Source organism: Protomyctophum parallelum (genome assembly GCF_964188405.1).
Source record: "Protomyctophum parallelum genome assembly, chromosome: 1".
NCBI classification, from domain to species: domain Eukaryota; kingdom Metazoa; phylum Chordata; class Actinopteri; order Myctophiformes; family Myctophidae; genus Protomyctophum; species Protomyctophum parallelum.
This window is the reverse complement of record NC_139697.1, coordinates 26,418,769-26,438,021: the sequence shown is the minus strand read 5'-3', so window position 1 is coordinate 26,438,021 and position 19,253 is coordinate 26,418,769. Positions and strand designations below refer to the sequence as shown.

At 42.3% G+C, this 19,253-nt stretch overlaps 2 protein-coding genes across 4 annotated transcripts; one reads left to right on the top strand and one right to left on the bottom strand.

Annotated features, from left to right (window-relative positions):
* Nucleotides 1-82: 82 nt before the first annotated feature.
* On the bottom strand, nucleotides 83-3,255 carry mrps18b (mitochondrial ribosomal protein S18B). 2 transcript variants are annotated; one of them, XM_083786720.1, is made up of 7 exons: nucleotides 3,137-3,255; nucleotides 2,411-2,567; nucleotides 1,583-1,680; nucleotides 1,418-1,486; nucleotides 835-901; nucleotides 683-742; nucleotides 83-312 (listed from the first exon to the last, which is right to left on the bottom strand). In XM_083786720.1, the coding sequence occupies exons 1-7, from the start codon at nucleotides 3,215-3,217 to the stop codon at nucleotides 116-118; spliced, it is 729 nt and encodes a 242-aa protein (XP_083642846.1). In that variant the 5' UTR covers nucleotides 3,218-3,255; the 3' UTR covers nucleotides 83-115. The 2 variants fall into 2 exon arrangements, with proteins under 2 accessions (XP_083642846.1, XP_083642847.1); XM_083786721.1 differs by having other exon boundaries at nucleotides 2,411-2,555; nucleotides 3,137-3,239.
* A 1,422-nt stretch (nucleotides 3,256-4,677) lies between these two features.
* ppp1r10 (protein phosphatase 1, regulatory subunit 10) lies at nucleotides 4,678-19,253 on the top strand. Of its 2 annotated transcripts, XM_083782064.1 has the most exons (18): nucleotides 4,678-4,983; nucleotides 8,597-8,705; nucleotides 8,848-8,934; nucleotides 9,454-9,589; nucleotides 9,711-9,762; nucleotides 10,016-10,105; nucleotides 10,278-10,406; nucleotides 10,526-10,631; nucleotides 10,900-11,003; nucleotides 11,115-11,239; nucleotides 11,817-11,988; nucleotides 12,102-12,245; nucleotides 12,465-12,711; nucleotides 12,930-13,005; nucleotides 13,620-13,865; nucleotides 14,333-14,450; nucleotides 15,300-15,707; nucleotides 17,139-19,253. In XM_083782064.1, the coding sequence occupies exons 2-18, from the start codon at nucleotides 8,599-8,601 to the stop codon at nucleotides 17,297-17,299; spliced, it is 2,508 nt and encodes an 835-aa protein (XP_083638190.1). In that variant the 5' UTR covers nucleotides 4,678-4,983; nucleotides 8,597-8,598; the 3' UTR covers nucleotides 17,300-19,253. The 2 variants fall into 2 exon arrangements, with proteins under 2 accessions (XP_083638190.1, XP_083638189.1); XM_083782063.1 differs by lacking the exon at nucleotides 17,139-19,253 and having other exon boundaries at nucleotides 15,300-16,360.

Below are 19,253 nucleotides of genomic sequence, written 5' to 3'. Positions count from 1 at the left end.
GTTTATTGTAAATTCCTTTGGAATAATGCAGAGCAGGTAAAGTATGTGGGAGAAATGGCTGGAAAATCACTTTCAGGTACAGTGCACAACAATATGAAGACCATTGTCTTATCAGTTATTTTTTAAGATAAGCCCTGTACATCTTCTTTACTTTGGCCAGTTCGGTCTCTTCTGGCTGGATGGTGCCATACCATTTATACCATGGTTCACCAGAGTTGAGGCATGGGGGAGGTGGCGTGGACCCCACAGCATGGTGCTTATTGGAGTAGTCTTCTGTGAATTCCACATTAGGAATCTCAAAGGGCAGAAAGCCTGGAAGAGGAACATTACAGGGTATCAATTGAGGTAACAAAATATAATGCAGCAACCAACATACAGCACTGTTAACCCCATTCAGTATGGGAACCCCTTTTGGTGTTTTAACTAAGTATTACGTTATACTTTAGCTGTTGAAAAATAGCAGATCTACAAGCTCCTAGCGTGGCACCTGCCACACTGAGTTTTTAAATCGTGAAAATGTGGTGCATATCTTTCAATATATTCTTTCAGAGCGAACGTTAACTCAAATCTTTGCTTCTCAAATCTCAACATATTTTGAGATTTGGGTCTGGGGCTCCTTGACATGAAATAGTTTGACTGACATAAAAACTAGTGGAGTCCATGTTTACACTTAACAACATACCATGGTCTCGTGCTTTGTTAAGCGTCAGATCCAGTATCTTCTGTTGTTGCATACAAACGCCTACAGAGAAACAAAATGTAGCAAATGTTTGTTTGTGCTGCATCAATCCTGGCTCTCGTAGCATATTATTTGAGCTAGAATTATTGGCATACCTGTTCGAGTGGGGTCATACACCATCCCAGTATGTGGATTTATGAACTGCTCCAACAGCTTGACATTCTGTGGGATGAGGAAAATGATTTGTTGGCCTAATATTTGAACAGGAAGGAAAGCAATAAGTGTATAATTACAGACTCATTGCACTGTTTTCAAAAAGTCTTAACTAACTTGAAATTGTGCAGATAATGATGCCAGAAAATGGGATCAGAAGCTAAAATGGCGCACAGCCTCCGATCTTGGTGCTGAGCCAAACTGTTAAAACTAACAGATCATGAACAAAAGCAAGGGCTCGCAAATCACTTTGTAATGCTCCAGGTCACAATCACAGCAGGCAGGACATACAACATTTCGACCCGCAAATTGTCTTTCTCAAGTATCATACAGATTCATACTTGAGATTTGAGAAAGACCAACAGGTCGAAATGTTATGTCCTGCCTGCTGTGGTTGCGAGCCCTTGCTTTTGTTCGCCAAAAATAGGGATGCCACTGGTTAAAAACAGTAACGCCAAAAAGAAAATGAAAGGTTGAACCGTCCATAGAAGGTTATTGCAATAATTGGTATATTAATTAACAGACCTGATGGTGGAGGATGATGTTTGGATCCCTGCAAATTGGACATGCATTCGAGCAGAGTCTGCCTCCCCTCTAAACAAACAAGATGACAGAAGAATTCATGGACTCAGTCATGTTTGGCCAATATAAAACATTCAATTATGTAGAATAAAAATAATGTATTCTTACAATGCACTTCTTGCGTGTCTTCTGCGGGGGGATACCTCCTTTGTGGTTCCTCCTATAGCCAGTCCACACTGGACTGCTTCCATAGCGCTCAATGTATTCTGTGTAACAGAATCAGGGTCAGTAAGGCAACAAGATAAATTGATTTAAAAACCCATTTAGACCCGAGGACGATTCTACAAATGCCTTCTAAATGCTAACAGTTTTCTGAAAAACTCATGTCTCTCTATGTCAGTCGTTCTCAAACATTTTCATATCGAGGACCCCCAAAAAATATATGTAATTGGCCGCAGACCCCATCTGAAAATATGTTGTTCCAGGGACCCCCCAGAAGCAAAGATTTGAGTTAAAAACATTCGCTCTGAAAGAATATATGTTCAAAGATTTGTGCCACATCTTTCAAAAATAGCAGATCTACAAGCTCGTAGCGCAGCACCGTGCTTGTAGATCTGCTATTTTTCAATAGCTAAAGTATAACATAATGCTTAAAACACAAAAGGGTTCCCGAGTTAAGAAACTTGATCTGTGACATACATGTACAGTATATTGTTCAGTGAAATTATGTTGAGGACTCGATCTCCATTGGGCATAAGGGGACACAGATAGCTCTCCTCCATGTATATGGGCATATATTGATGACATCAGGGATCTCCATATATGGGCATGGGAGGAACAATAAAAGGACTGACAAATACAGAGATCCCCATAAAAGGGGGGGAAAATACAGAGATATTCATATGGGCTTGAAGGGGACAAGGACTGACATACAGTAACGGAGATCTCCATAAAAGGAACACGGACGGATGTATGTGGGTTTAGTCTTTTCCTTGCCTTCACTGTCCAGGTAGTCCCAGGGTCTGTCTTTGTAGCGGACATCCACAGCCTCAGCATCCTTGGCCGCCGGTGCTGCTGCTGTACACAGCGAGCGGCTTGGCAGCTCAGAAGTCCGAGTCCATAATAACCTGGCAGGTAGCTTCTGAAGACGTGACTGACAGGAAAATACTAAAATTATTCAATCAATCTGAATCAACCAAAAGTTATTTACATCATAAAAAAAGCCTGATTTTCTTCCTCGTAGCCTACTACTGTGTATAATTACACATCATCACAACGTCAATTAGCGGTAAGTCGATTATTATGATGAATTCCTGTTCTGTATATATATATATATATATATATATATATATATATATATATTGTACGTCTCTAAATGTTTTGATGAATTGGAACAAGGTGGACCCTCTTGTAAACAAGTGTAGTGCTTTATTGGGTCGTCCACTCACAGTTACCAGTCTTTGTATTGAGTTGTGCTTGAAATGTACTTACTATAATTCTGCAAACTGTTAATAAATATTTCAATCATATACAGCAATTATATTTTAACACATTAATGCATTAGTTTAGGTACAATAACGCGCATTAGGGTTGCTGAATAAAGTGATAGCATACATTGAGTTTGTTTTTCTAAGTCACTCACTACTCTAGCACAAAATAAACACAGCCACACAAACAAAAGCATAAGACTAGTGCAAATAACAAAATTAATGATCTTGATACCTCGTTATGCTGAACCGAGTATGAAATCAGAGGAGATATTCGAGATAAAATCCTCCCGATGCCTCGTATGGTCGCCGCCATGTTTTCTGTGACGTCACGTGACTGAGTGGGGTTGAAGGTGAAACCTTGAAAACCCCGAAACATAAATACTTCGTCGTTCTGTGGTGTCGTAACATTGCGTCACCAAGATGCTAGTTTCAGTCACGTGATGTGTTGTATATCTGCTATTCTGAATCCCCCACCCACCCCCTTTCCCCCTCACTGTATATGTTTTCTTTTCCCTTTTTACCTCCTTTATGACGATGATTTTTTGTAAATTTGTATGTCTCTAAATGATGAATTGAACAAGGTGGACCCTAAGTTGTAAACAAGTGTAATATGCTTTATTGGGTCGTCCACTCACACAGTTAACAGTTTTTTGTATTGAGTTGTGCTTGAAATGTAGGCTACTGTAATTCTGCAAACTGTTAATAAATGCTTCAATCAATCAATCAATTCTCCACACTATAGGCGTCATTCATTGATTGATTGATTGTTACTTTATTAACAGTTTTCAACAAAAATCACAGGAAAGTACAGTTCAATACAAGGTCTGCTAAGAGGATGTATTGTAAACCCCAAGAAAGCCTATGGATACTTTATATTGGGGTCCTTCATATTCAATTCATAGCCATAGGAATAGGCTAATGAATATACGGTTTCTGTCTTGACTAACTCATATAAATGGTATGTATGGTTATGGGAAGATGTTTTGTTCTCATTTTTTCTTTATAGGCCTACAAGTTGAATTTCTGTGTAGGCCTACTATATGTTGTGTTTGTTTAGAATGTTTTATAACATGTTAGCATGTTTTAGAATCGAGCTATAGGCCTATGCATACAATAACATTTCAATTGGCTAAATGATTCAAACTAGGGAAAAATCATGCTAACTAGTTTCCTAATAATAACTACTATTACATTAATAAATGCATGGCTGCAGGGCCTGCAGGCTACCAGGCCATGACCAGGCCCAAATCACTGGGTAGCCATTTTGAATAAATAACAGAAACTAAAAATTATACATGATACCTTCTCTACAACACAGAAAAGGTGACCAAATTCGAAAGACATCATAATAATCTCACTAATTCTAAAGAGATATGTGACTTTGAATGTGTAATTTAGCAACAGTTCGTGATTATAAATCGAAGAGGCAGGCGTCCGCCATTATGCTCTTGACGAGGCCGCTGAAAGTCAGCGCGTGACTAAAGACGCCATCTTGACGCCAACCAAAAATAGGTCAGAGTGACGTCAAAAACGTCACCGATATAAAAGCCAAGTCCCTCCCCGCGGAGCTCATTCCTGGATTTGTTCAGAGGTGAGTAGCGTCAGAAAGTCATCAAGGCTGTTTTTCATCAAAATATCGCGTATTTAGTCTAAAAAGTAACGTTTCTTCGACCACAAAACCTTCAAATACCCAGATAACGGACAAAGACCGAGGAAAAGAAGTGAGATAACGTAAATTTAACGTGCTTTCTTTTGTGTTGTGTTCTTTTCGCAGGTCAAACGTTGTCTTGCTGAAGACAGACTGAAGGGCGTCGAGGACTTTGAACAACCTTTACTCAAATTCAATATTTTTTCTTCACGTAACGGACATTTGATTACTATTTTTGCAACTCCAGTTTGTTCCTGAAGGAAAAGCTAGCGTTTAGCTACCACAACTACCCCCCCATAAAGCAGTTTTTCATTATCTATAAAACCATGAAGGTTAACGATATAAAACTGATGAAATAAGAGAGCTATATAAGTGGCTGTAAAGCACACTATAATAGTCCCGAGACGCTGAAGGATCTATAAATACCAATAGTAAGTTGATTTTGAAGCTAAATTTAACCCGACATTAATCAAATGAACTAGCCATAGGCTTAGAGGAAGTTGCTAGATAGGCTAATCAGGCTATTATTTTTTTATTAAAAATGATAAGATTTGTAAATCAAGTTAGCTTAATGAGCTCACACAGGAAAGTGTACGGAGATCCAATAACGCTCCGTTTCTTTGTGTGTGAGACGGGATTTGACGAGAACTAATGCACCCGATATATATATAAGTGGTAAACGTTAAATTTGTAAACAATAAGCAATCTATTCATAAAGATTGCCCTTTTACCCTTATAAAGAAATGTCTGTTTGCTTATGAAGTCGGATTTTCTGTCTGCCAGGTATGTGATCATGCTCAATCAAGGGCTGGGGCTCCTTGGAACGAACACAACCCACCGCAATCTATACATAAAGATTGCTTCATTTTATAGTCCTGCCGATTTGTGGATTTGTTTGTTTTGTCTCAAAATGATGAAGCACCACGTACGGTGCGTATGCGATGATGTCGCTAATGATAGACTCAGCCTAGGGTACAATCAGTTTTCAAGCAAACATGAGATGGTGTGTACTCTGCAATCTGCGGATAAAGATTGCAGGAGGATGAAGGAAGGCTCGAGGGGAGGAATGAAATGAAGGCAGCGCTTCTTTCCATGTTACACTCAGTTGGGACTGACGACAACAACCATGAACCATGGATCAGTTGCTTTGCGACGCGTCGGTTGAGAACAACGGTCGGCAAGGGGCTTTTTGTCCTGTCTTGGAAGCGACAGTTTGGGGAGTATAGATAAGTTTTAAAGAAAGCCCCGTCTGTCTGGGTGACAGTTTGGGGTTTGTTCCCTGTGCCGAGGAGGGGAAGGAAGTGAACCAGGACTTGGTTTTCTTTCTGTAGTAGGATCCAGCGTAGCCGGTTTTTAATCTTTCGTGTAGCGAGAGTGAGAGAGCCGTTGGTTCCTTTTGTACTGAGGAAGGTTGGGGATTGAACTGGTTAACTGACTCACGAGGGCGGGGCTTTTAGATGTTTTTCCAGATCACGAGTGCCTCCCTCCCTTCACCCCGCCCCCTCCCTCCCTTGTGACAGATGAGTTGTTCAGTGTTCGCAGCGGGGCGACCATAGATATATCTATGGGGGCGACTAGCAGCCGTTCATTCAATGACGGATGGCAAAAACCTTTTATTATATTACTGAGTGTATAAATGTAACCCACGTGTACCCGTAGGAGTACAAGTTGGCTACATTTGTACGACCAAGAGTTCCACATGGATTAACTTAACACTGAATATTTTACAGACTCGGCTCAATTATATAAAAGCATGTCACTTGATACACTTTGTGTCCTTTCTTCAGGTCCAGGGCTAATGCTTTTACCGTACCGTCTGCAATTGTGACAGATATTGGATTACAGCCCAGGCACATCTTGTATAGTAGACTTTGCAAATAAATTTGTATTAACAGTAGCCTAATATTTATGGGGTATTAAGGTGTGTATTATCCACAATTTTATATAATTTATATGCAATAACACCATATTTGTTTCACTGTAGGCCCAGAACAACTAATTGTCTTTCTTCCAATGAACTATAGGAGCCCAGACGATGCTGTATTGGCTGTATGTATAACAAATTGTGACATTTACAGGAATTGAGTTATTTGCAGTGTTGTGGAGGTCTGAGGCAATATAAAACTTCTACTACTACAGTTATGCGGGTAAGACCAAACTGATTCCTCACGTCATAACACTAGGAATTTACATTAGCCCTACATTAATAATCCCAATAATAAACGCATACACATAAATATTAAACCCAGTTGAAAGTCTTGAATTATGTAGTCATGTAGTCTGTAATGTGCACTGAAAAAGGATGCATGCAAATTAAAACCCCCAAACATGTACGAAAGCAGAGATGAAACATGAAAATAACACTAAGATCTGTACATTTAGACGGCCTACACACTAAAACAGGTAAAACAGTATAATGGTGGTCTGTGCACTGTGGATTTTGGGATCCCTTTGGACCGTGTGGGCTGACCTCAGATAGACCTACATACTGATAAGACAAAACCATCCACAGTGAACCTATGACCACCATGGCTGTTAAGATGTGCATTACATAAAGAGATAGAATCTTTTGTCATAAAAAAATATATACTGTCCATTTGGGTTTCTGCAGCGACCATTAATGTGTATGTACGCCATTGCTTTGTTGTGTTGCATAATCTAGACTATCTCGTCATGGCTGTCAGTTTGTGTTGACAGAAACTAACCTGCAGGGGGCAGTAAATGTCGAATTGTGCCCTGTGGAGTGACTGACTGACAGTTGCCATGGATGTCCTGAACAGACTACCCAAGCAAGGAATATATTGCAGTCTAATAATCACTGGAAATTTTACTATATTCATATTTGGATTTGAATATATTTGTTAAACATTTTATTTCTACAATTCATATATATTAAAAAAAAGATGAATTATAGTAGGCTAAATACAGTTTTAGTTAGAATCATCACAATATACGATTATCTATAATAGCATTTGTGACTTTTGTGTTTCTTCCACTTAGTCTTTTTGTCATAAGATTCATTATAATTCAAGGGGGAAATATTTTGTGTGTCTAAAATGAGTTTTCTGTTTAAAAAAAAGAAAAGAAAAATATCCTAATTACTGTGAAGTTCTGTAACTGTTTCTCGTCCTCTAATCTTTTCCTGCCCCCCTTCCTTTTGTTTCCATACATTTATATTAATGGTAAAAGACAGAAATATGTGTTTGCATTTTGTTATGCACATCGACTTCTGAATAAAATTCCTTTTTGTTATTAATGAATGTATTACTTTTGCAATGTCCATAATATATAAACAGCTGATTGAATATCTTGCTCACTGCATCACTGCTGCGTTGTTGATTGAGCATTGAGCAAGAACAGAATGTTGCCCCCACACACTGAAGTGTGAGCTCCAAGAGAGAGGAACAGAATGTTGCCCCCACACTGAAGTGGCTGTGGCACGGCTCTGTGTGAGCTCCGAGAGAGGAGGAATAGCAGCAGCAGTGTGTGGTGTGGTGGGGGAGGGTTTCACTGGCCCTCTCAACCACATCCCTGCTGAGGTGATGGAAGTTGGCCCACTGAGACAGGGCAAATATTTGAAGTGAGACAGACCAGCACAAGGCAGCTCCGGAAAACGAGCTGGACGTGCCCAGTACTGAAGCAAAACAAAGTGTTGGTGGCTTGCTGGGTTTTGCCCCAGAGGCTATGCTCTCTTTGATTTGGGTGTGTTGTTGACACGGTGCACGGCCATTGGTGTTGTAGACACAGGTCTATTTCTGAGTGTTTTTGATATTGGATTTCATTAGTCTGGGATGAGTTCTGTGTGACCTCACAAATTAGTTACCTTTAAAATGGCTCAGAGGTGGTGTTCGTTCCAGGGTTCTCAGTCCTATTTGGCAGACAGTCTTTCTGATGCATATGATACAAATGTATATTTCCAGATGAAAGATTAACTTATTAACACTGCATTTCCAGCCTGCCTATCCAGATGAAAGATTAATTTATTAACATATGTGCATTTCCAGCCTGTTTTTGAATTTATGCTAAATGTCTGGTTTATTTCAGCAATGACAATGGGGCCAGTGGATCCCAGAGAGATATTGAAGGGAGTGGAGGCACTTCTGGGGAAAGATGGAGAACTCCGCAGCCTGGAGGGAGTCCCCAAAGTGTTTAGGTGAGGAGCAGACGATTACATTTTGCATGCCGCTCTGTTAACTGTTCAGTATTCAACCACCTGTGTCTCCCAGAAGCCGACTGGTATAATTATTGTATTATGCTTATATTAATGTGTATACATTTGCTTTCTTTGTGCGCAGTTTAATGAAAGCCTCTACCAAGATGGCCAGCAGATGCATGTACTTGAACATCCTACTACAGACTAAATCTCACGACATTCTCAACAGGTAAGCTTGGGTGTATGATTATGTTTTTACCTGTGTAGAGATTGATGCACTAAAATAATGTTGATCAAATGTGAACTGTGGATTAAAATTCAGTGATTTGAATCTACAAGGGAGTTGCTAGGTTCACAAATATTAAATAGTTGTTTTATTAAGTGCTCTCAAGAGAACAGGCAGCAGTGTACAAATGTATAAATCCTGCTCTGATCTATTTCATTGTTACGTTATATATACATACAGGAATAACGCACTCATTAAGTTAAATTACTTTGGCTATACTCTGTATGCATTCAAGACTTTGCAGCCCTTCCATTGAACTTTCATATTCGTAGCAAGGAAGGAAGCAATCTTAACATTGTACGCTGCACAAACACGGGTACACATTTACATACAGTGTTTACATTCACAACATGGCTATATATATATATATATATATATATATATATATATATATATATATAGGATGAACACACACAGGACTTTGTTCTGTGAGTTTATAGTTCTCTCTCTTCTTCCGTCCAGGTTCATCCGTGTGGGAGGATACAAACTGCTGAACTCCTGGCTGACCTATGCCAAAACCACAAACAACACGCCTTTACTGCAACTGATCCTGCTCACCCTGCAGAAGCTGCCTCTCAAGGTGGACCACCTCAAGCAGGTACTGCACTCGTACAAGTCTGCATGCATGCCTTAAGCTGGCCATTATTACTGCCATATGATTTCTTCTCTCGAGGAGTTCATATTTTCTAAAGCCTTGTCCTTTTTCCCCCCAATTTTAGAACAACACAGCCAAGCTGGTGAAGCATTTGAGCAAGAGTGGAGAGACAGATGGTGAGTTTCTGTCCCAACCAATTTGTATGCTACAATACTGCATGTTCCTTGATATAGTCCCAATTGTTGACTTGCTGTTAATGTCCAGCAAGCACTAAACACCTTATCAGCTCTGAATGCACACATGGCAGCATTTCTGTTCCCATTGTAAAAAATCAATGATAAACAAGGCAATGCTGTGACATAGCCGGTGGACATGCAGGGGCTCCATGTGGTTTAATTCTCTAATATTTCCCCTGTGTTTCTCCTTCAGAGTTGAGGAAGTTGGCATCGGTGCTGGTAGAGGGCTGGATGGCTATCATCCGCTCTCAGAGCGGCGCTCTGAGTGCGAACTCCCCTGCAGGTAATGGTTGCTGCAGTTTTATGTAAATTCTTCCGTGTCACATGCCCCCATGCGCACGCACGCACACACACACACACACACAAAACAAATATTGTCCCTTTCAACACCAAATATAGCTGCCCGATTGCATCCTGGTATGTAACTCTCTGTCTCTCGCTCTTGTGTTTCTCAGATAAGAAAAAGAAGAAAGAGGAGGGCAAAGTGCCCATGCGAGATCTGAAGGAAAAGCCTGGTGATGATGACAAGAAAAAGGAGAAGCCCAAAGCTCATGCACCCAGCCATGCAAAGATCCGCTCCATAGGTAAATCCCCCTTTAAACATGTTGAATTCTGAAGTGAAAAGATAAATGTCTTTTAAGTCTGTATTTTCAAAATGCTGAATGAAAATTTCAAACTGTGGTGTTTTGTGTGCTCTCTACAGGGTTAGAGATGGATACGCCCACCCCTCCCCCGGCCAAGAAGGCCCCCATGCCTCTACAGCTCGGCGACAAGTACAACATCAAGCCTGCTGTACTCAAGAGGCCTAGGTATATATCTTCTCTCCAGGGTTTCTGAACGCCTTCCAGCACCACACAATTTGAATTCTAATGGTCCACTTTAGTCCATTCTTACACACATCCTTTACATTTTTACACTTGAAATATATAAATTGTATCAACATTCAGAACATTGCAGCGTGTATGCTGTGGCCATTGGTAGTTGATGGCTTGTTTACTCTTGTGTGCTGGCACTGCTGGCCTCAGGTGGTCGAGAATGGTACTGACGCTTGTCTCGATGTGTTCTTTTGGTCAACAGCGCCAATCCTCCAGATGCTCCGCCGGTTGAGAAAAAATACAAACCTCTAAACATGCCATCCAACTCTGCCAAAGAAATCAAAGTGAAGATCATTCCAGCTCAACGTAAGTACATGCATACATAATCAACAATGATGAGATTGCTGCGTGTATTGTGGTTAATAGAAACCTAACTAACCTACTAACTTTTCCTCTCTCCTCTTGTCTGCGATGCAGCGATGGAGTGTACTGGCTTCTTAGATGCACTCAACTCTGCACCGGTGCCTGGTATCAAAATCAAAAAGAAGAAATCCGCTACTAGTCCAACCAACACAAAGGCTGTTTCCCCCACAACCAACAAGGTAATCAGTCAATCCGAATAAAACGGAAGTAGAAAGTAGTTATTTTAACCCATTTAGACCCGAGGATGATTCTACAAATGCCTTCTAAATACTGACAGTTTTCTGAAAAACCCATGTTCCTATGTCAGTGGTTCTCAAAGAATGTTAGGTCAATGATATGTATTTGGCCACCGACCCCCATCTGAAAATATGTTGTTCCAGGGACCCCTCAGAAGCAAAGATTTGAAAATTTGAAAAAACGTTCACTCTGAAAGAATATATATTCAAAGATTTGAGGCACATTTTCACGATTTTCCAAAAATAACAGACCTACAAGTTTGTAGCACGGCACTCGGTGCCACGCTATGAGCTTGTAGATCTGCTAAAGTATAACATAATCCGTCAAACACCAAAAGGGGTTCCCGCCCAGAATAGGTTAAGAGATATCAGAAACGAACAAGAAGCTACATTCAAACTCTTAGTTGTTTTACATTTCCCCCACTGTGCTCACTTTGGCTACTGTCTACTCTAGACGTCTAAGGCGGTATCTAACCAACAGATGGTCTCTTTTGTCTCCCTGGCTATCGCTATCCTCCAGGCCAATCCATTTGACACCAAGCCAATTAGCTACCCATCACCAACATCATCGACTGCCAAGCCTTCATCTCCAGAGGCCACCGCTGCTTCCACCACCCCGCCTCATGAGACCCCGGAACTGGAACAACCTGGGACCCCCGTTCCCATGGAGGAAACCGAGGTTGCTGAAAGCGGTATGAATGCTCTCTACAGTCTACAATCATCATAACACATGAGTGCTATGGACTCTTGAACTTCTTAATGAACTTATTATTAATTCAACCCTTTTTTCCATTTTCTTTTCTAGGCGAGAAGCCCAACGCACTGGCAGAACCACGAGGCGAGGAGGAAACCTTGACTAAGAAAGGCAAAAAGAAGAAGAATGTACACTGGGCAGAGGAAGAGACACTTAAAGAGTACTTCTACTTTGACTTGGATGAAACGGAGAGAGGTGAGGGCTTCTACTATTACGCTGTTGCTGTGTTTTTGTTCAATTCTATTTTTACCAGGACGTAACGGCAAGAGAAACGTGGCCAGAACACTAATAACTACTGTGCAAAACGTTTCTGACACGCAAAGTGAAACGGAAAAAACAAAGCCAGTTAAATAACCACCATCATATAATAATTCCGACAATTTAATCATGACTTGTCTTCCTTTGTCTCAATAGTTAACGTCAACAAGATCAAGGACTTCAGTGAGGCGGCCAAGCGCGAAGTGATGATGGACAGGCAGACGTTTGAGGCAGCCCGGCGGCTGTCTCACGACACCATGGAGGAGAGGGTCCCCTGGACGCCGCCTCGGCCCCTAACGCTCACCGGTAGCCTGGTCGTTTTTGGGACCAACAGCACGGAGAAGCTCTCGCAGAGGGACCGGGAGATGGGCATTCTCCAGGAGATCTTCCTCAGCAAAGACAGGTAGATCTAGATTTAAATCAACGTTGTGCTATCATGCCGGTCGCCATTATATGGAGTCGTTTGACGTGGTTATGGCCTGTGTAATTCTATACTCATTCATTCTTGTGCGCTTAAAAAAATAATTGGTAAACAACTATGTAATTCCATTTATTTGCTTATTAATTTCAAATTTGTTGAAGTTTGAGAACTCAACTGGTGTATCTATGTGTGTTTTCCAGTGTACCTGACAGCCCACATGAACCCGACCCAGAGCCTTATGAACCTATGCCACCCCGGGTCATTCCCCTGGATGAGGTAACATACATTACTTTACTTACCGTACTTACATTACCTTAACTCACACTCGTGCCTAGGCGCACAATGTTGTCCCGCACAGAACATGGCAGATCTACAAGCTAAAACTGATAGAAGACGCGCATCACTTGGTAGAGGTGCTGGGTTCAAAAGCAGCATCAGAAAAAGAGAAAAGAACTCGCACACTCACCTGCTCCAAAAGTTATACTTTATTGACGACGTTTCGAGCCAAGGCTCTTCATCTGGTCAAATTTGACCAGATGAAGAGCCTTGGCGCGAAAAGGTCGTCAATAAAGTATAACGTTTGGAGCAGATGAGTGTGCGAGATCCACAAGCTCACAATGCGTCCGACACGTCCTGAGCTTTTTTAGGTGTATTGTCTGCGTGGGACAACATCGTAGGACTTAGTATAAATCAGGCTTCCCTTTTTTCTCATTCTGTTTTAAACAGAATGAGAGAAAGATAGAGAAATGATAGAGAAATTTACTTTTCTCTATCCTCAGTTTCTCTTCTCTTATTCCTCACACACGCACACTCTCACCATCTCTTTTATTTGACCTCTTACTATTGTCTTTTAGCTTAGCATGCTAACTCTGTTTTCACGGTGCGTTTAGGACTCCAGCATGGCGGACGAGAGCTACATGGAGCCGATGGACACCACATCACAGCAGAGTGCCAACATGGCCCAGAACGAGGGATCCAAGCTACCCCCCGTCCTGGCCAACCTCATGGGCAACCTGGGCAGCAGCGGTCTCCTGGCCAACCTGGGCACCAGCGGCCCCAACCCTCAAGCCACAGGCGCCGTCGGCAACCCTGTGCCGTCCAACGTGAATGTACAGGAACTGCTCACCTCTATCATGGTAATTTTTTTAAATCTATTTATGTTGCTTATTTTGTTTCTATGGTGTTCTTTCCTTTTCAGTGGTTCCCGACCCGGGTCCACCACTGGTCCTGCTGCTGGTGTTCCACCCTTTCAGGAGTCAAGATGTTAACTATATACACCTGGTGTCTTTGTAATTTGCCCTTCACTAAATCCCACCCCAAAAAACGATTGTCCAATGACAATCCAAATAGTTTAGGTGCTATGCAGGTCAAGCTTTCTTCGCTGCTAACGTGCCTATTGGACAAGGATGGGTTGGGGGAGGGACTTAGTGAAGAGCTAATTGTAGCTGTCTAATCAGACTGGGTGGGGACACCAGGTGTGAAAAGGTGGACCCACCCGGTGTCGGGAAGCACTAGTTTATGTGTACCTGTGTGAACTGAATAATTGATACATGATGATGATTGTACTGTATTTAGTAACTCTGTGTGTCTGTCCCTTTTTAAGGGTGCTCAGGGCAACCAGTCTACGGAGGACCTCATCAAACAGCCGGACTTCTCTGATAAGATCAAACAGCTGCTAGGCTCCCTGCAACAGTCCCAGAACCAGAATGGACCTCCACCAGGTAAAATCACCTTTTCCTCTCTCTCGTCCCAGGTCCCATTTAGGCCTGACTTCGAAAAAAGAAAGAAAAAGTCTTCTAAATTCTGACAGTTTTCTGAAATACCTTGTGTTTCTGTATCAGTGGTGCTCCATATTTCATGTCAAGGACCCCCAGATATATATGTAGGCTAACTGGCCGCCGACCCCCTTCTGAAAATATGTTGTTCCAGGGATCCCCTCAGAAGCAAAGATTTGAATTAAAAACGTTCGCTCTGAAAGAATATATATTCTTACAAGCTCGTAGCGCTGCACTCTGTGCCGCACTATGAGCTTGTAGATCTGCTATTTTTCAATGACATAATGCTTAAAACACCAAAAGGGGTTCCCGCCCAGAATGGGTTAGCCACTTGAACCCCAGCATCCCATATTCTGGACCTGGGGGGGAACATTCACCCAATAGTTCATTCACCCAGTGGAACTGGCAGTCAAATATAGAGGGTATACGTGTGACATCATCATCATACCCGGAAGTAATGTGGGAACGCCTAAGGGAGTGGCACTTTTTTTTTTTGGCCTTGGACAGTCCAAACATCCAAACGGAAGTCCTATCTGATTGCATTAAACAATGTTAAACGACATTAAACTCACGTTGCCACTCGATTATGCCATTCGTGGTTCTCAAAGTGAGGTCCAGGGACCCACAGGGTTTCAAATAGACAAAACTAAACATTTTGAGAACCACTGTTGTTTTACAAAATAATAGGCTGAGCCAAATATTATTGCCGTTTCTACTCGGACAAAGTGAAGAAGTTACATTTTTTGTAATGTTCATTTTGTATTTTTTTGTTTTGTTGTATTCCTTCTCTCTCAGTTGTGCCAGGTGGTCTGCTGGGTCACGGTCCGCCCATGAACAACATGGGCAACATGAACATGCAGATGCCAATGAACGGCTACCCGCCCAACAACAACCCGCCCGGAGGACCGCCGCCCCGCTTCAACCACCCCCCGCCCCCGCACAACCACGGGCCCCCCGGCTTCAACGGCGGCCCCGGTGGCCCCGGCGGCCCCCGCATGATGGGCCCCCCGCCGGGCCAGGGCCGCGGCGGGGGAGACAACGGAAACTACTGGGGAGGCGACGACTCCATGAGGGGAGGCGGCGGGGGGCCGCCGCACCGCGGGGGAGGAGGAGGTCACTTCCACCGCGGGGGAGGAGGCCGGGGGCGAGGAGACGGCTTCAGGGGACGAGGACGGGGCGGACCCAGAGGAGGACACATGAATGGTACGTACACTCTGACATCTTTGGTCCTTTTGATTTGTCCTAGGGTTTGTTCAAAAGCTGCAATCTGTAACTTTTGTGGGGACTCTAACCCCCGGTCGGTCTCTTCCTGCATGATGATATGTCAAATGTTTTACCCGCTCCCTCGAGAGGGGATGCCTGCTCGATCGATTTGCACTTAGGATCTTCAGGCAGACTTGCTTGTCAACGAGTAGGTGTTATTAGACCCAACACCAGAGTCTGAAGGTCCCTGCACACAGAGCGCTTTTCTCCATCGGTTTTCCGAAAAAGGCATCCAGTGTGCAACCACCTTTTAATGTGTCAATGGAAGAGTAGGGAGACCACCTCCACCAACTGCACAGGTACTAGTTTGTATTGTATTAACAGACGCTTATCGTACTGATTGGTTACTTAGAATACACAATTTCATTCATAAAATAAGTTCCGGATTGCAGCTTTAAAATATAATTATAATAATTATTAGTTTTATCTGTTGTTGTTGTCTTTACATGTTTTTGTATTTCGACATTTTGTTGTCTGGATCCCAAAGTGTGTTCACTAGGTGGGGGATGCTTAGCTTTTTTTATGCATGTCGTTAAAAAGTTTGAAATATCCATGTTGTTCTGTTTGTATTTTGTGCAAATAAAAAGAAATAAATAAAAGACGGGTTCTTTCTTTTAAGTCATGATTTCCTGACTCACTCACTCAAGTCACTCCCAATACCACAACGTTCCTGCTGTATTATGTCCGCATCAGATCCATGTTATCAGGGCAGGGCTGAACGCAGAATGACGGCACACGTATGTGAAAACAGGAGTGGTCTTTTTAACTACATGAACCTATCTACTGTACCTATTCTGGTAATCATAGTCATAATAGGCAAACTACACTAAACCAGGCAGAAATAAGAGCTGTGTGTGTGTGATCTTGTAACAGATATTTGGTGTAGGGCGAATCTACGAGCTGTCCTAGTACAGAGCCCTGGGGGACATCCCCTGGTCTATTCATTATATAACATGACATGGCCTGTGAGGCTGGTTCCGGAGGTTTACACGCATGTGCAGCACTATGTGGGAGATGATGATGTACTTAATGTGACATGTGGCGCAGCTGACCAGATTTGAGGTCTACTGACGCTCTGCTCATTCACAGTGCTAATCTTTCTGCCAGTGCTGTCACTGAATGTTCTCTGCACTAAGTTCTCTCTGCTCTTAAATGGTTTTTATAATGTGCTGAGCAGGGGTTAATTAATGTGCAGCAGAGCCTGAACACACCCAAGATCAAATATAATATTCACACCCAGCATTCCAAACGTGTGTGTACACTTGCATTAAAAAATGTCCTCATATAAGCTGCTAATGTTCTCAATCTATTGGTGAGTTGTATCTGACTGAAATAAGGTGGTTAACTCCTTCCCTCTTCTTCCTCCTCCAGATAGGTCAAAGAGGCCTGTGTGTCGTCACTTCATGATGAAGGGGAACTGTCGATACGAGAGCAACTGTGCTTTCTACCATCCCGGCATAAACGGACCCCCGCTGCCCCCCAATCACCCCGCACACAACCTGCACAACCAACACTCTGAATATGGCCACTAGAGGGAGCAGTTCCACTGCAAAGACTGGCTCCTCCATACTATAAATGAACCATTTTTTCCTCCTAAAACGGCAACACTACCTACAATACAATGTATTGGGACTTCTCTGAAGACACGTGGGTACAACGAGCAGGACGAAGGCCTTCTTCTTAACGAGTTCTTTCCCGCCGCAGCTGCGAGGCAACACGACCTACCGCGATATGATTCCCTGAAACAAAGCTCTGCTTTGCTTTGCTTCAATCAAGGACACAAAGGATGCATTTAAATGTAGGGGCCATGATAACCTGAACATCAATGTGTTCCTACACATTTTATTGGTGCTCTCATGTTTTAACTGTCCATTCAGTAGAACGTTCCACTCTTGACCATTCATTATTTTTATTTTTCTGAAGGCGGCTGTTCATCCGCCCTATATCCTCCTCAGCACTGTAACCATTTGCCTTGACTAGGGCCCCATCATCCTCCACACCACTAATATAGTCATACATACCATAGGGATATAGGTCTGAATTAAGACGGTTTACACTGGAATGAAATGAAGCAGTGTGAACAGTGTCTCTTCCAGACTAGATACTAGTTTCCTCTGAAATGGAGGCCATTGCACTGGTGTTTCAACTGTGGTTTCCTTTATTATTATTTTCCAACTCACGTCAGTTAGATGTGGTTTTCATTTCATTGTCCAGAGGCCACACACGCTTTGTACCTTTTGTGGCTAAATGGCAACTAGATCAAAGAGGGACGGGGGGAGAAAAGTGAATGTTGTATTTTTTTACCAAATAAGCCCGTCTTTGGATGTTGCTTGCTAGTTTCTTTTGCCATTATTTTTTTTGGTTTGGTTGTAATTTCTTATTTGATTGTTCTTGACCCCCTGACCCCACCCATCTAGTTGTGGGATGTTTTCAAGTCATGTCATGATCGTAACCTGATTGAGTGGTGTTTTAATCAAACCTTCAGAACAATTTTTGGGAAGCACTTTAGAAACTTTGAGGGCCAACTTGAAGCTGCCTCCTACCATGTGTCCTGCCTGCTGCTTTTTGTCCTGTGCTACAAACGTAGCTTTGATTTACTATGGCTAGGCCCCTAGGTGCCCCTCCCACCCCCCTAGAGAACAAATATAGGACTGAAAACTGTTGTTTCAGTTAACACTACGTGTGTGTTCTACTGAACTGATAAAAGGCCAAGTGCATTCTTCTTTAAGTGACCGGTACTGAATGTTGAGAGCTTTGTAGTTCATTCCATTAATGGCCAGAATAAGGACTGAATGTTTCTTTGAAGACTCTTTATCAAGCCCTGTATTCATTGTAAATGAGGTCTCCCCCCACACACCCCCGTGCTGGCTTCAACTGCTTGTATAAGATCTTTTTTTTACCAACTATACTTGAAGCAGGCGCCTCTGCATTATGACAATCCTGACAGTCATATTGCCATGACCTGTGAAGTGCTTCTTTGTCACGCTTAATTTATACGAAAATCTACAAGCTCTCACAAGGGTTGGTTGATTAGATTGGCTATTTTCGTTGTGCGACACCGTCGTATGGCGAAGTATAAATTGGGCTTCGGGGCCACCTCGTCCTCGCTCACGTCTATATTCGACTGGTTCTGTGTAGTTAAATGTGATAATTCATCAGTGTTAAAAAGAAGTCCCGTTCATAAGGAAGGATCAACTTTATTCTGTGGGTCAGTTGTATTTAAATGTTTTCTATGAAAACAATGACCTTTGTGTCTCTTGTGGGACTGTAGTGTATTTTTTGTTTTTGCCCCCTTACCCCCCCCAACCCCACCTTGTTTTGATACGAAGTTGATAATATTGATCTCTTTTATGGGGTCACCTTTTTCTTTCTTTTTTTATGTTTTGTTTGTATAAAATGTCTGTATTGATGTGTCTGTGCATCCATACACATTCATATGATCAGTATAAGTATTTTGTACAATATTGAATAAATGTCTGAAAATTA

Coding starts and splice junctions, on each gene's coding strand:
- ppp1r10 (XM_083782063.1), top strand. CDS start 8,599: ATGACAATGGGGCCAGTGGATCCCAGAGAGATATTGAAGGGAGTGGAG. Junction 8,706..8,847: donor GGAGTCCCCAAAGTGTTTAG/GTGAGGAGCAGA, acceptor CTTTGTGCGCAG/TTTAATGAAAGCCTCTACCA. Junction 9,763..10,015: donor CAAGAGTGGAGAGACAGATG/GTGAGTTTCTGT, acceptor TTTCTCCTTCAG/AGTTGAGGAAGTTGGCATCG.
- mrps18b (XM_083786720.1), bottom strand. CDS start 3,217: ATGGCGGCGACCATACGAGGCATCGGGAGGATTTTATCTCGAATATCT. Junction 1,681..2,410: donor GGACTACCTGGACAGTGAAG/GCAAGGAAAAGA, acceptor TCTGTTACACAG/AATACATTGAGCGCTATGGA. Junction 743..834: donor GTATGACCCCACTCGAACAG/GTATGCCAATAA, acceptor GTTTCTCTGTAG/GCGTTTGTATGCAACAACAG.